Below are 18592 nucleotides of genomic sequence, written 5' to 3' on the forward strand. Positions count from 1 at the left end.
TGTTCGTTTGAATATATAGAGAGAAATATTATAATATGAAACAGAAAAATTACCTGTTATATATATTGTAATATTTATAACAAATATTTAAAGAAGCACATGTTTATTTAATGTAGTTACCATATATATATTATAATTTTTATAATTATATCAAACTAAACAATTACCACTTGACAAATAAATATATATATTTTAAGCTTTGGGATATTTTACAAAATAGGAAATTCCATTAAATTTTAGTTATTCCCATTATTAATTTATAAAATTATTAAATTATATTATAAATATATACTAATAAAGATCAAAAAATATATATTACACTCTACATAAATCCAATGTGCTTAAATACATGCATTATATGTACTATGATTGAAAATGAATAAATATAAATTGATGATTTATGAAAGAATGTAATAAAAAAATATAATACTTATCATGTAATATTACATAATATTGTTTTTTTTCTAATTTTTCTTTTGTATCCCATATTATATATATATTTAATAAAAATATTTTATTAAGAAATTTGTTCCTAGATACCTTATACCAAAAAAATTATACTATAAATATATTAAATGTTAATGAAGAATAAGCAAAAATATATAATTCATATACACTATGTAATGAAAATTTATATAATATTTCATTTTTTTTTAAATCATATTTAGATTTAAAGATATATTATTTTTTGTATAATTTGGGGAAAAACTTTGTATATATTATTCATACTGTTCCTTATTTACATATAATTAATAGCTTTAAAAACTCAAAAACAAAAATTATATTAAATAATTAATAACGAAACATCTTTTTGCAGAAGAAAAATAATTTAAAAAATATAATATTCATTCGAAATTTACAATATGAATAAATTATATAATAATTTACATATATTCTTATAAAATATTTAAAACAGTTTACTAAAAATGAAATGAAAATATAATTCGTTCACATTAAATTAAGTTATAAATTTAATTCTTAAAAAAAAATAAAAATATATTACCTAATATACAGTTGTTCTTATTTTTACAATATATTTTATAAATACTAATATATATTTTATATATATGGAAACAAAAATGGATTAAATCCTTATTTTATGAAAACAGATTATTATAACATAAATCTATGAGATATTTTATTATAGTCTAAAGATTTTATTTAAGAAAAAATATATATACATTAGATATTCTCAATTTCCCTTAAATACATAATTACATGTATTAAAGTTTAGTAATAAAAATAAAAAATATATATAAATATTAATATTAATTTTCATAAAATCATACAAATGTGGTATCCAAAACAATTCAATTTAAATATATTTTTTCAATATTCAATGTTTGAATAAATATATAAAAATATAACCTTTATTATTTGCTTTTTGTAACGAATAAAAATATTCTTAATATTATCAGGCTATTTAGAGTATTGATAAATATATTTTATCAAAAGAATACTAGGAAATAATAATTATATACCAAGAATATTATATTTATAGAGACTAAAATTAATAGGAATAAATGTTTACTTAATGTTTACAAATATTTCTTATTTAATATGTTCTATAAATGACATTCTAATAATATTATTATATAAAATATAGAATAATATATATTACAAGTTATAATCAATTATTACTAATGAAATACGTTATGTACAGCATACACATATAATTTTACATATAGGTGCAAATATATTTTAGTAAATTATATATATGTAAATATGCAAAAAATATTGTTTTTATTTTATCTTTATGAATATCATCAAATTGTGGATATATAAAAATTTTTATATATTTTATTGTAAAAAAATGCAGATATAATTTTTACAGTTCGAAATGATATGAATTAGATACATTCAAAAATTTAATAATAATGTCTAAATTACGTAAATTAATATGATTTATTTCTTAAAACATAATATATTTCTCAACTTTTAGGATTTATTAATACTTCTTTGTTTGCTTATATATATAATAATAATATTAATAATAACTAATGCCATCATATACTCTCATTATAGAAGAATTAATGCAATAGGACAATCATACCTAACTAAATGTTAAGAAAAATATATAATAATAAATATTATATATTATTAATTACGGCATTTATAATTTTATCATTTTGTCGTTTATTATGAAAAATAATATAAATGTTTTGTATAATAAGCTAATATGCATGATACATTGATTTTTAGATGAGCTAAATTTATTTACTTTTAGAAATAGTCTAAATAAAAGTTAAAATTTATTTTTATTACTTTGACTGTACTGTTTTCATAAAGGATTTTTCTGTGCATTATATAAATTATATTTTTTATTGCTAGGAATGTTATGAAAATTTAATAATGCAAAATATGCAAATTCACACCAATTTTTATTTCATTGAATAAATAATTATAAATACTGATAAAATTATGCTTATTAATCTTCGTTTTCCTAATGTAAAAGATATTTTTCTGTACATATCCTCTATTGAAAACAAATTTACTATTGATGCTCCACATATCATAATATATGTACATATATAACAAATATATTACATTGTAACTTATGACAATATAGTATATAATTTACTTCTTACAATTCATTCTTCTAAAGTAATAATTATATATATCATTAGATTTATAAGTTATAAAAGTTTAATATATTTTATAAATCTGTTTAAATTGATATTCTAATATTTTATAAACGCTGTAGGACAATAAATTTATAATTTTATTAAAAATTTGTTATTTCAGGACACCATAAATATATTATTTATTATATCCATAGATATATTTTATAATAAGCATTCTATCAATTCTTCACATATATTTTGATTATAAAAATTGTTATGTTATCAGAAATAATTTTTCATTCATATTTTTAGTACATATTATCATACGTTTCTTGGTATCATAATCTTCAGAATATTTCAAATTATTTTTTTATTATGTAATTTAATGGCTCATTATAAGTGAATCAATGTTTGATGATAATCTTCTTGTCCATGATAAATAATTAAGGCATCTCATATAATATATATAAAAAGATTTATGTGAAGTAATATTATTATTTCCACAATATTTATGTACAAAAAATGTTATTAAAATAAAGAATGAAACATGTGTATACGTGAATATATTTTGAAACTAAAAGACCTATAAGTAGAGGACAAATATATTATGTAATTATAATAAACATTTGCCTTTTGTATGTTAATATAAATATTATGTTTTTTTATAACATATATTGTGTGCTTATGCATATATAATTGTATTTGTTAACATCGCCATGTATTCTATATTATTGAAGATATCTCTAGAATAAAAGAAGAGTGAATCTCCCTTTTATTGTATCAATGTCTCTTTATAATTTCTTTTACATGTTTCATAAGTATTTAATAAGGACATTTTAATGTTAATAACTTAATTTTTTCCAAATAAATAATGTCTAAGAATTCTAATATGTTATTTGAAAAAATATATGTGTAATTCCTTAAAAAATATTTTAGCATTTTTAGAACTATGCAGAGTTATAAAAAATTGATAATTACTATCACTTGTGGTTTTATATTCACTATCAAATAAATTATATAATGTGTTTTTTCCTTAATTATATTGGTTCCCAAATGTTTTTAGCTTTTTTAGAATTCGTTATATATATGAAATATACGGTGTATACTGATATAAAGTAAAAATTGTTTCATATATTAATGATTAATTTATATTATGTAAATTTTTTCTATTAATGTATAACATAAATGATAATATAAAACACATTATAAATTTTATTTACAAATAACCTTAAAAAAAATGAACATACTTAATATAACTGTTATGCATATTATAAATAAAATTAAAATTATACTTTTTGTGCTTGTTCCATAGGACAAATACAAGAAAATTGGATCACTCCATTAGGCATGCATGTTTAGCATATAACTATTATATTTCATTTTATTTTTATTGAGTTCTTCAATACAACTATTATTATTTCTTCTATTACATATATCTAAAATTTTTGTATATGTTTCTTCAGAAATCTCAGTATTGAAGCAAATTGGATGCTTAAATCTTTCATCATCATAATCAAGATCTTGATAATTATGAACAATATTTTTTGCGAAATCATCATTATATCTATCACTACTTTGTTTTATTTGCCTAAATTATGATATAGATTTTCAAGTTTTCTTTGTACATTTAATGTAACATCATCAAGATTTAAAAAGTTCTCTAATTATTTCTTAGTTACATCATATTCAAATATTATTTTATGTTCCCTTATCATACAATTATAAAAGTCTTTTGTGATTTTATTAGGAATATATAAACTAGAGAGTTCAGTTTTTAACTTACAGTTAAAATATCTACAAAATTGTCCAACTGTATTGGATTTATGAATATGTATATATTATAAATATCCAAAAAGTTCTTTATAAACACCAGGAAAAGATACATTTGTATATTCTACAGTTTTTTTTATATTACTGCATATTGTATTATAGGAATAATCTAATGTTTCATGATAATTCTTTATCGCATCAAAGTACGCTTGTTTACATGTGGAAAATATATATTCAAAATTGTACTAAGAGTAAAGTAACCGAATAAAAATTTTAAATATTTACAGAAAATCATATTATAAATGATACTCATATATAAAACTAATTTTAACTAAGATAAAATTAAATATGATAATAGATAGAATTGTACATTATTATCTGCAACTCTACAATCTTGAACTATATACTATATAAGTGAATATATAGGAAAAAAAAATTGCATTTTTATTATAAACACATATATTAATAATATAAGAAAAAAATATTTTTATATCATGAATATTGGATTCATGATTTATAATGATTTTTTAATAAATATATTTTTATTTAAGCGCAACAGGTTGTTAAACATTCATTGAATCACTTATTTGAGTTAGAGAAAGCATATATTCGCGCAAATATACAATATTAGGATTAATTTAATCACTTTGTAATAATGTAAGGATAAAAAAAAACAAAGAATAAATTTGTCATGTAGCTATATAGATAATATCATAATATAATAGTTTCTTTATATGTGAACTTAAATGAAATATATATGATAATCTTGTAAAAATATTTACTCAAGGATATTAAATCACATATTTAAACTCATATAAAATATTTTATAATAACCCAAATGATTATAATATATGTAGTTTAAATGCTTACAGACAATATATAGGACCAATATTTTAGTTTTATGTTAAATGAATATTTTACTGGATTAAGCATTTATTGTTTATTAATAGTTTTTTTAATAATATATAATATATTATAAATGCATAGAAATAATAATTATGTTGATTTACATTGTTTTTATTTATATATGATTCGTTGATTACGCATTAATATTTTGTTGATTTTAGTAACCATGTATGATTCAATTATCTTTGGTATCAAAAGTATGTAGATTTTGTTGTTTATGAAAATAACTAGAATAATCAAACATTTTATTTCCTTTTATATATAAATACCACTCTAAAATATTAAAAATTATTTATTTTACTCAGATGCATATATTACAATTATATAGTTTTATAATATATATTTAGTAATAACATTTACATTTAATGTAATAACAAGCTAGAATATATAATGCATTAGTTCTAATAAATAATATTTTTATTTATTTGTTAATATGCTATTATACAATTAGAAAGTACTAGTTTTTTGTTTCTGTTTTAATATATATATTTTTCTTTTATAATATGAATTAGGAACACACATGCGTTTACGAAGTATTATATTTTTTAAATCGAAATTTATAATACATACAACACATATTTTCAAATTATATATGCATAATTATGAACACATAAATATTCTAATGGATAAATTTTTTTATAATAGTAAGAAAATTATTTTCGCGTGTGTATTTGTTATTTAACATAATTGTTTATTACATCATATAGAGTAATAAATAAAGAAAATAATTAATAATTTTATCACACCTAAGTAACAATAATTTAGTATACCCTATATTTATTTGTTCTAATAGTGCACTAAAAAAAATAAATTTAGTTAATATTTTATTTATATAAAAAATATAAAAAGTTAAGAAAATAATATATGCTTCTTAATTTTAATATACTTAATATATATTAATAATTTTAATATTATCGTAAATCTAACCATTTTACTATGTAATAAATGTATTGTATATTATATTAAATTTTACATGCTAAATTCAGTAAATACTTTACCCTCCTTAAATATTGAGTTCATTATAACTGTAACAGATTAAGATATAACATTTTCTGAATGATCATAATTATTTTTATTGTGTATTTTTTATGTTTTAAGCTATAAAATTGTTCAATTTAGTTTATTGTTGCATTAATTTAATTACTTTTTAGCAATTATATTTATAAACCCAAATTTTTCTCATAGCGATAAATAATTAGTATATAAAACATAATTTGTTTACAAATATATTATGAAATATATAACTTCTTTATCAAATTAATACTAATATAAGGATATATAATAGAAATATTATATATGAACTATCTTTAATTTCATTACTATACATTTAAATATTAAGTCGTAGAATATTCATTAGGGAATTATAATACATTTTCACAAAATAGAACTTTAATATTGCTCAAGAGAACACATTAGAGGGTGTCAATAATATTAGGGTAATAAATAAGTGTAAATATGTATTGTATATAAAATGATTATAGTAATAATTAATGTGCTAAATATTAGAGAACACAATAAGTTAAATTTATGGAAGCTTTCAATGAATTCAAAAAAGCATTATATAAAATTATAAGTAAATTTTCATTGTGAGAATTCTAGGCATTAGTAGTAGCACGTCGAGTGTAAATTCGAGATTCTGATTCATCAATTTCTTCAACTGTACAATGTAATATATATATAATATTTAAAATAATTCTGCATTCATATAATATTATAGAGTTTGTTATTTTGATGAAATTACATAATTAATGAAATATAGAATTCATAATATGAATTGAGTGATTATTTTTTATTATTTAAATGAAAGTTAAAAATAAAATTATTTTTCATGGGTATAAATGTCATATAAATATTAGTAAGAAGAGTCGTGCACAAGTACAAGTATGTCATTACAATATTTAATTATTTAATAATTATAATTTTTACATGTAAGGTTATAACATAATTTATTTACTAATTTATAGTAGTTATTCCATGAAGGAACAATGGAAAATAGAAGAATATTAAAGATTTTTCACAAAATAATTAAAAAAAAATAGTTTGGAAAGGAGGAGTTCCATAAAATTACGTTTTTGTTAAATATTATAAAAGGATAACATTGTGTGACACAACATTTCCGTGTACTATGTAGTGAATATATGTAATTCATAATAATCATGTTTAGAAAATATAAAGAATTCATAAAGCAATATATTTAGTGTATTAGAGAATATATTGGAGAAAATAAGATAAATAAATATTTTTTTATATTTAAAAAATATATTTTTTTTATTTATCATAATTAAAATAATTTTATGATAGCAATTCATAAGTACTTACTGTACTTAAGAAATTACAATAATAGATATATAATGATTTTCTGGAAAAAAAAAATTATAACTGCTTAATATTTTAAATATATTAACCAACATTTATTGTAATTGACAATGACTGTAAATATATAATTAATACAGAAAATGTATAATCCTATGAATTAAAAAGAAAATAAGAAAAAATTAATACTTATGGTTAATAAATTAGTTAATTTTTTTGAATCCAACACACATATTAATTAAGTTAAAACATATATTTATATATTGAAAACATAATGCTTTCCTTAATAAAAGAGGAAATTTGAAAATTGTTAAAAAAAAAATTCCATTACACACAAGATATAATAACACATAATATATTTGTGATGTGTATATACAGAGAATATTTTTTCATAAATAATAATTCAATATTATATTATAAATATCTACATTGTGAAATATGTAAAAAGTAAACAAAATTTTCTAATTTTAGGCCTTTCATATTACTTATAAAATTTATTAATTATTATTAAAATATATAATTTAAAAATACTATACCTTTGAATTCTTTACTCAATATCATTTTTCTAATACATAACTCGCTCATGACAAAAATAATAAAAATGCTGTGTGGAATATACAACAACGAAAAATCTTATAGTGCCTAAATTTAATGTGTCAATAAAATAAAAAAGACAATATCCCATAGAACGAATATTACCATCATGCTTAATACACATAATGAATTTTATAGTTAAAAGTGATTGCTTTAATATAAAATATACATAAAATGATACATGGCTAAATTATATATTTAAAATATCTATGTTCATGATTATAAACTATAAAAACTAAAATAAATTAAGTTTCAAAATAATATATAATATATAGTTGAATTAAGGTGATATTACTTCTTATAATAATGTTCTTGTAGTTATATATGATTATAAAATATTAAACATATTGGAGAAATAATGTATTATAATATTTTTTAATATATATTTTTTAATAAAGTTATATTTTAAAGTATGAAATTAAAAAAATTTATATAATAATATATAGATTTATAGCATTATTTTTAAAGGTCCCTTCAAATTCCATATTTAAGAAGATATACCGTATATATTACAAATGCAAGCTATAGTACTACATTAAATAAAACAATTTAGAGTAATACTAATAAACTAATTTTATTAATAATTATAAAATTATTATTTGTTATATCATAATAGTATGAAAATGTTTAAAAAGAAGTATGGAATATTGAAAAAATATTATTTATATGTAATATATAATTCTTTATTAATAACATTAAGGCTTGTATTTCATTTAACCATATTTAGTATATATAATACGATGCAGCATTTATAATGGAAATAACTATATTACTAATATAATTAATAATATATTTACAAGAATATAAAAAAATAATAACACCTCGTACACTTCCTTGCTTGTAATAATGCATGTATAAAAATTTAAAATATAAATAATAAGAATTGGAACTCTATTAATAAGATGTGAAAAAGCGATAATTATAGATAATAAATATGTTTTTATTCCGATTTTTTATAGACAAGGCAATATTTATTTCTAACTGTATAACAATTAATAACAAAAAATATATCTCTATATTGTGTTATAATATACTAATAAGAAAGTATTAATAAAAGAAATATTAATATAAAAATATATGGACCTAATATCTATTTAATGTTTTTTCAAAATAAAATATTTTATAAGTGTAAATCAATAAAAATAATTATTTCTGTAATAGAACATATTATTTAAAATGAACATACTAAATTATGAATATAAAAGGCAAAAACATAATAACAAATATGTATACATAAATAAGCAAATATTAAAAATAAAAATACATTTATATGAACATATAAATACTTATAACATATATATTTTATGTCCTAAGGTCAAAAAAGGGATTAATTATTAACATGATATATGACATTGTCTATTCTACATGTAAAAAAATTTACACTTCCTATATTAAACTATCGAATTCTGAGAATAATCATATAATACATTAAACCATGAGATTTCTGATTGTTGACCAGAATGGTCTAATATTTTGTTCATTTTTTTTGATCCTTCCTTATAAGTACTTTTTAAATTAGTTTTTTTCACCCCAATTAGTTTTCTTATACAAGAATTCATAGGACCAAACTATAGCATAAATAGAAAAGAAAATTGTATTTATTTCTAATATATATTTAATTTTAGTGATTATAATCTTAAATTAATAAAGAAAAAAATATATTGATTTATTATAAATGATATATTACTCTATATATAATGATACATATTATAAAAATTACCAAAAGTACGTATCCCATAGATGCAGTTACAATCGAAGCGCCAAATAAAGAGCATGATGAGCAACTTTGTTTATGTTCATTACATTCACTACATCTTCCATTTAAATAAGATTCTATTTCGTCTTCCTTAGTGCACATTATTGGTATTATTTCCTTACGATGTTGATCTGAGTAATTTTTTTTATTTCTCGCGCACCAATTATAGTTATGTTTTTCTTCTTTCAATTCCTCCCACAATATCTCAATGTGTTCATTCAATTTGATTTCATTCATGTAACACAATCCATTAGAGGAATATAAAGCTTTTTTTTCATTTAACCATTTATTCAAATATTCACACAATTTTCCACAAGTATCCTTATAACATTTATAAGTGTTTTCTGTACATTTTGACCAACAAAGGGTTTTTGTAGTATCAATATTCTAAATAAGATAAGCAGCAATATTTATCAAAATAGAGTCATTTGTACTTAAAATATCTTCACGATCTTCTATGTCAAAATTGTTTACAGCAAGAGCAGGTTTAAAAAATGTATCGTAACAATCTTAATCAGTAAAGAGACCCTTCATTAGCGAAAATAAATAAAAATATAGAAAGAGTAGGAAATTTAAAAAATACATCAAAAAAAATTAAAGAAACATTTTATTATATATATTAAATATTATGAACTATGTATATTATAAACATATAAATGTCACAAACTTACCATTTTTAACTAATTATGTTAATTGATTTAGAAGAAGGATTCATATTAAAAAAATATTTATAAATAAAAGAATTAACATTTAAATATTGAATACGATATAGTAATAAGAGTATACAATATAATGTCATTTATAATAAACGAGCATAAATAAAATATTGTACGTTTTCCTATTAGAATTGAAATATGTGAAAAAATAAATATTTATGTATTTGCTCCTTCATATAAAAAAAAGTATGTATAACTACATGTAATATCAACTAAAGCTGTAATTTTATTTACAGATATAATAATTGAGCTTATCATAATAATTAAAATAGAATTATATATATCACTTAAATTTAATCATAACAAAATTTGAATTATTTTGGTTAGGTTATAATATAAACCATATATTTGTGAGAATAATACTGCTTTATATTTATTTAATATAAAATTTTTCATTTTTTAATAGTTAGCCAAAACAATGATGTAACATGTTCTTATAATGCACACAGCCTAATAATAGCAATGTATGCTTTAGTATGTACGTAAAAAATTTTCTTATATATCTAAAAACAAAATTTATTCCTATATAAATAAATACTGAATTATATATTATAACACAGATTAGACAATATATAAAAAATTATATTTTATTTTAATATATAACATATTTCATACTATTTTATCTATAATATATAATTTATTAAACTCTTTATATATCAAGGCTTAAGAAGAAATTTTATTTTTATAAGCTTATTCAGAAATTAAAGAAATAAATATACCTATGTCTATATAATGATGAAATAATGCATATTTTATATTGAGTGAAGTAAATCTATAATATATTAAATAAAATTAATAACAAATTTGTAATTTATTGGTTGTTATGAGCTCTTATACTTAAATAATTGTTACTCTGTTATAAGAACAAATAAAATATGAAATAACTAAATGTAATATTAATGATTTAGGTACATGTCATAATGTTTAAATTTTCATCCTTATAATATATTAATTATATATTTATGTTTTAATAAATATTATCAATGTTTTATTATCATTTGAATTATGATAGTTTTATACTATAAAACACATATTTTTACCTATTAATATATGATATATATAAAAATTCTCTATGATTTATAAGAACAGTAAATATTAAAACATGTATATACATTATATTATTATTTATTTTAATTTAATATAATATTTATATGCTATTATTTATTAATTTTTTGAAAGGAGATCATTTTATTTCATTTATATATATGCAATATAAAATGAAACTTTTCCATTATATATTAAGTATATGACATAGTTTTATTTCTAAAGATATATCATTTAACAATATTTAATGTGTACTATTGAAAAAATAATGTTTAATCTTTTTATTAATTATATTATTTTAAAATATTATGAATTCATAAATTTTTGTTATTGGGAGTAATTATAGAAATAAATATTTGTAATTTTCCACTTTTTGTTTGCTTTACATTTTGTTGAATCACACAATATAACATTATTTCCTCACGATATATGATATAAAAACTTTATAATACGAAAAAAATCAAATGAAGCAAAATAAAAATACCCTTATAATTACAAAAAGATAAAATATGTATAAATATATTTTTGAATTTCACGTACATAAAATAAGGAATATATTATATTATATTTATTTAGATTTATCTTACTTCTCTAGATTGTTCCTTCAAATTTTATACTGTATAGTACATATATACATTTATTAAATATATTTCTTGTTACTACATAGTATTTTACAGGAAATATTATTAAATTCTTTTTAAAACACATTTTATAAATAATTTAATTTCATTTCAGTTTCTAAAAATAGGAAAATAACAAATAAGTTAAGACTGTATAAAATGTTATATAAAAAACATATTACTTTTATGTAAGCTAAGAATTATATTTTTTCTTCATTCAATATGATATTCCTACGTAAAATATATATTTAATATATTATAGCAGAATTTATATTTTAAAATCAACTTTTATTTAGTGTTTCATGAATTCTGTGCACATTATAATTATAGAACACTAGAAAAACATTTGCTTGCGCAATATTATAATTAATAATGTCATACATTACTTAAATAGTTAAAGTTACAAAAATTTATAATAGATTTATATTATAAAAATTAATTGTGTAAAACAATAATAATAATGTACATAAGGTAAATATTTTTGATTCCTTATTAATAAATATGTGTCATAATATATAATACGTCTTATCATATAAAAGTTAAGGAAAAAATTATGAATTTTTAAAAATAACACTCATATAAAGATATATAATATATAATTTCTATTAATGATTAGAAAATGATATATATTGGGGTAAAAAATATCCAGCATTATATTTTTGTAAGGATAAAAACATTGTTATATATGTAAATGAACACGAATATATTTTTGGAGCCTCACTATATTATATTTAATAAGATAAACATATATTTGATACTTTTATATGCATATTTTATCACATTATTAAAAAATATGTTATGAATTAAAAATAATACATTAAAACATGTACTTGAATTCTTTATGTACATAATATTAAAATATTAAAAGCATATATTCTGGTCAATGAAATATATAAATAAAAAATAATTAGCAAAAATTGGGAAAAATTTTTTAATCTTATATGATACTTTAAAATATATATAAAATGAAGTATAATTAATGATATATCTAAAATTCAAATTTACATGATATATATACACATAATATGTGAAATTATGTTAATATCTATATTAAAATATAATTTTTATATAAAAACAAAATTATAATTAAGTTTATAGAGCAAATAAGTATTTTATAAAATAAAAAAAAATATAATAATCTATAAAATAAGTTAAAATATAGTAAATATATACTTCATTATAACAAATTATAGTAAAGTAAAAAAATATCGTATTAAATAATATAAACATATTATGTTTAACATACTGTATACAATGAATAATAAATACATATTAGATTATATATATTTTTGTATTTTATATTATTACATTAAAATATTATATATATATATTATTATTATTTCTAATAAATAAATAAATTTAATTTATTTTTTGTATATTTCATTTTTATATAAGCTTCTATTAGATTTAAAAAAAAAAAGAATGTCAGGAATTTTACATGTACGCACCTCAATATAATTTGCATATATATTGTTGTAATATGTTGTGTGTAAATATCTGAAGGAAATTATTAAATATAAAATTGTAACTTATTGCATAATTAATATCTTCTTTCATAATTATAGAAAAATGATTTACATAGTTTTCCGTCTAATTATAATTATAGAAAATTCAAAACTACTATAGATTTATGAGGAGATACGTTGCAAGGTTTACGTAAAATTTTACAGAATTATTTTGCTATTAATGATATAATAGAACTTTCGAAAATAATATGTAATATGGCCTATCATGTTGGCATATCAAATTCTTACGAAGAAATGTGTGATCATATTTACTACTTTTTAGGTAGCATGATAGCTGATAAGGTAACTGATAAAGGTATATTTAATGCAGATATTCATACATATTATGTAGGATTATATAATGCAAGTGTAAAAAGTAAATGTAAGTATCCTATTTTTTATATTAACATAAAGGATTTTAAAAAAATGAAAATATTTTACGATTATACTAAAAATTTTGCAAGTATAAAAATTGCTCTTAATAATAGTAATAAGAAATGTATCTCTGAACATAAAAAATACCTTGATGGTGCAACTGTGATATATAACCATCTAAAGAATGAATGTAATTCAAGCGATAGTAAAGAATATTGTAATTTATATAAAAAATTATTACAAAGTAATAATAATAAAATCGAACCATTAACATGTACAGAAATTGAAGATTCATCCTTACAATTATCCACAGTTATTGAAGGTATATCCTTGCAACCATCCATAAGGATTGAAGGTTCCCATAAAAACGAAGTAGCATTATTCAATTCTGATTATACTCAACATAAGTCATCTAAATTATCTCTTTATCTATTAATTCTTTTCATTGCTATATGCATTATTTTCCCTTTTTTATATAAAGTACATAGGAAGCAGCATAAAAACATTATATAGTATATAATTTTTGATAATAAATTATCATCACTAAAGAAATTATAAAACATATTAATGATAAAAATATACAATATACATCATTTATCCTTTAGTTTTCTCCAACTGGAACACAAATAAAAACAAATTTCAAAGATAGCGAAGATGTATGGAGAAAATTAATAGATACAGGAAAATAAGGATTAAAAGAAGATTTTTTAAAATTTTACGAACCATATTTTCATAGAAATGTATTTGCAATATCATATGGTACTTCATAAATTTCCCCATGTATAAGGATCAATGTAATTGGAATTCATTTTTTAACATATTCCACAAGTGTTATAATATTTAATTAAATGCTTTGTAATAATGATAATGCGAAAAAAATTATATATATTTATCTAAAAGAAATTACTTATATAATAATGATATAAATTCATTGAATAATTATACTATAAATTTTCAAGTAGTTCAGAAATCATAAAATTTATATAAAAAAAAAGCAAGTAATAAAATATAAACCATTATATTATAATTATCTACAGATTTTTCAAATTTTATTTGTAGAATTATATATCTTATATTAATTAAGTCAAAAAAAATTTTTTGATGAATGTGTTAAGATTTGTATTTGAAATTATCATTACTCCATTCTTTTTTTATTTTTTTATCTTAATTTTTTTGAGAAGTAAATACAAAAAACATGGATGACACTAATAATAAGCAAGCAATAGCTTATTTTTGTGAATATATTATTTTTTTATATAAAATTTCGTTCTAGATTTGATGCACATTACAGTAAAATTTACTATTAGTAATTAGAATTTATTATTAATTTTACGCAAAAAATATATAATTAAGTATAATACAAATGTTGTAATAAATTTAATTAAAATAACATCTCTCGTGTCTACAGCATAATAAAAATATTGAGTTTTGGTAACATTTGGATATTTAGGCCCTATATGTATATATTTATTATATTCATCTTTAAACTTATTTAATATATAACAAAAAATCTTGTTAATTTTCTTCAGTATATCTGTAAGTCATTTCTAAATATGTAACGGAATTTCTAGCTATAGGTAGAATTCCTTGATTATATTTCTATTATTTGTTTATTCTTCAAATGTTTTATACAGAATATCACGTTTTTCTAATTAAGAATTGTACATTCATCAAGATTATAGGTATATTTGTAGACGTTTTAATTTCATTTTTATAGATAAATTTAAAATTGATATTTAGATGTAAGATCATGTTATGTTATTATGAATTATATAAGCTATTAATATATTTCTTAGTATTTATTTTAGGTGAGTACATCTTTTACCAGCATAAAGTGATTATATATGTTCATACATAATAAATTATGAAAATTATTCGAATATCGCATTTAAAATTAATCATTGTATGTATATGATATTTTAAAACTCTTATTATTTCATTACACGCTTTGTCACATTTCTATAAATTCTTTTATATGTAGAAAAATTAAAAAGAAAAACATATATTTGAGAAAATATATCCATAAAATAAAACGTTAATAAATAATATGCATAAAACAAATTAAAGTACTATTTTATATTGTGATATTATTTATATTTAATGTTTATATAATTAATTATGTAGAACAATAATTTTCTTTAAATGTATATTTACATATTACATAATATTCAGCTTATATAATATAATATTGATTTAAATTAATTAATCTTATGTGTTTAATCAATGAATAATGTTAAATTATATAATTAATATTGTTTATATATAATGTATATCTATGTTAAAAATTTTGTTCATCAGATTTTGGGTAATCACTATCTAGCCTAATCATTATAAATATTAATTAAAGTAAAACTAAAATATAATTTTATTGAAAAATCATTAATTATTATAAAAATGGTGTAATCACAGATAACAGGTAACATTGATTTAACTCATTAATTTTTTAATATTTATATTCATGCAGTAGATAAAAAAAAATGACAATTCAATAATTTTAGCACCATAATATTGAAAATATTTTATAAATGTTTATATACCTTTGGCATTTTTTCTCTCCTTTATAATGATATTTACGTATCACACAATATATTATTAACATTTATTGACAAATTTTAAATAAAAGTTAAAATATATAACATTTTATACTAATTAACTAATGTAAAATAATATTTTTTCACATAGATTTTATAATTTATTTACGAAATAAAGTTATAATAGTGGGTATTTTTTAAATTTGCTTTTTAATTCATTCATTTGTTATACTGTAAAATTTTAGCTTTTGCTATCATTATGCTCAATTATAAAAAATGAAAATAACTTATATTAAAATCTATAAGAGGAAATTTATTTGTTTAATAATCTTACCAATATTAAATTAATATATGATATTTTAAAATTTCATAGTTCTTATATAAACATTTATTACATAAGTAATATATTTTATTATTTGACATCTTGTATTCAAAAATATTAGAAATATAAGAAACACTTACTAAAAATATATATGTTAACTAATATTATTATTTACAATATTTTAATATACATATAGATGTTAGATTGTATAAATTCAAATAAACTAAGTAATTATTATACAATAAAACACTTATTATAACATATATAATATATAATATAGAATATATATATTTAATTGTAATTCTAAAAAATACTGAAACATAAAATGCTGTTGAAGTTCCTATAATATTATTAATTTTATGAATATCTTAGGAAGTATAAATGGGGAGTTCAGAGGAATTAGATAATTCTTTAATATAATTATCTACCGTATATTACGTATGAATATTATTTTACACTACACTAATCTCTAAACGCTGGATATCCTTATATTTTATATGTATTCTTATATTTCTTATATCATATATAATATTATAAAAATTACAATAAATAAAAATTTATTACATATATATTTTCATACCAGAAGAACTTGGTAGTGTTATATTTTATAAAACAATATACTTTTTACTTTTTCTACATAATATAATTAATTTTTTGTTTCATGTTCTCAAATAAATAAGAAAATATATTATATGTCTAAAATGTTTGCAACTATGTTTCTAGATCTATATAAATTATTCATAAGGTAATTCAAAACATTTTTTTATCACATATGATTTAAAAAAACGGAATTTTAATGTTCTTCTTACTGTGTGTATTTAATTCTAAAAATTAACGGTTTATCATCCTAAATTTAATCATTTCATTTTCTTGACCATTAAATAAATATAATTATAAAAAAATTGGTGATAATAGATGCAGGTTTAAATTATGATAATCTTACTAAATATATTATTTTGATGAATATTTATATTATTTACTTTATTCATTATAATAATTTTTTCAGTTAAATACAATTAATTTTGCATAATTATTTTTACTCTTTATTTAGAATATATTAATAAATTTATTTCCTATATTTAAGGAAATTATAGATGTACATAAAGATTATGGTTCTGAAGGATAGGAGGAAAAATGTAATAATATAAGTAAAATTTTAAATGGTCATATTTTGGAAATACATAAAAAGACCTGCGTACAAATTATGTTATATTTAGTGGATACAGCAGATATAAATGATAGCTTCTTATCAGAAGCTTCTTGTAAGTACCTGTATTATTGGGTATCTCCTATCCTTGAAAATGGGGTAAATGATATTGTATATATAAAAAATATTTATGACGCTCTTCTAAATTTATATAAATGCTTTAGACGTCAGGAACATATGTGCAAATAATATAAAGGACATATTAAAAGGGATGATTTTGGGGTACTGAAAACTAAACATAATATTCGTGCTTATACTAAAAATAGAAAACGTTTAGAAAATGATAAAACATTCAATGATTCTGCTTTTAATGAATTAGTAGCTATTATTAAAAGAAATTCCAAACCATTAATTATAGCACCCATATGT

General features: G+C 18.3%; 1 protein-coding gene across 1 annotated transcript; it reads left to right on the plus strand.

Annotated features, from left to right (window-relative positions):
• Positions 1-13705: 13705 nt before the first annotated feature.
• On the plus strand, positions 13706-14852 carry PGO_130050 (variable surface protein; the record flags this gene model as incomplete). Its single annotated transcript, XM_028689521.1, has 3 exons — positions 13706-13723; positions 13954-14643; positions 14769-14852. The coding sequence occupies 3 exons, from the start codon at positions 13706-13708 to the stop codon at positions 14850-14852; spliced, it is 792 nt and encodes a 263-aa protein (XP_028545322.1).
• Between the last annotated feature and the right edge of the window lie 3740 nt (positions 14853-18592).

The sequence above is a fragment of the Plasmodium gonderi genome (genome assembly GCF_002157705.1).
Source record: "Plasmodium gonderi DNA, contig: Chr13, whole genome shotgun sequence".
Taxonomy (NCBI): Eukaryota; Apicomplexa; class Aconoidasida; order Haemosporida; family Plasmodiidae; genus Plasmodium; species Plasmodium gonderi.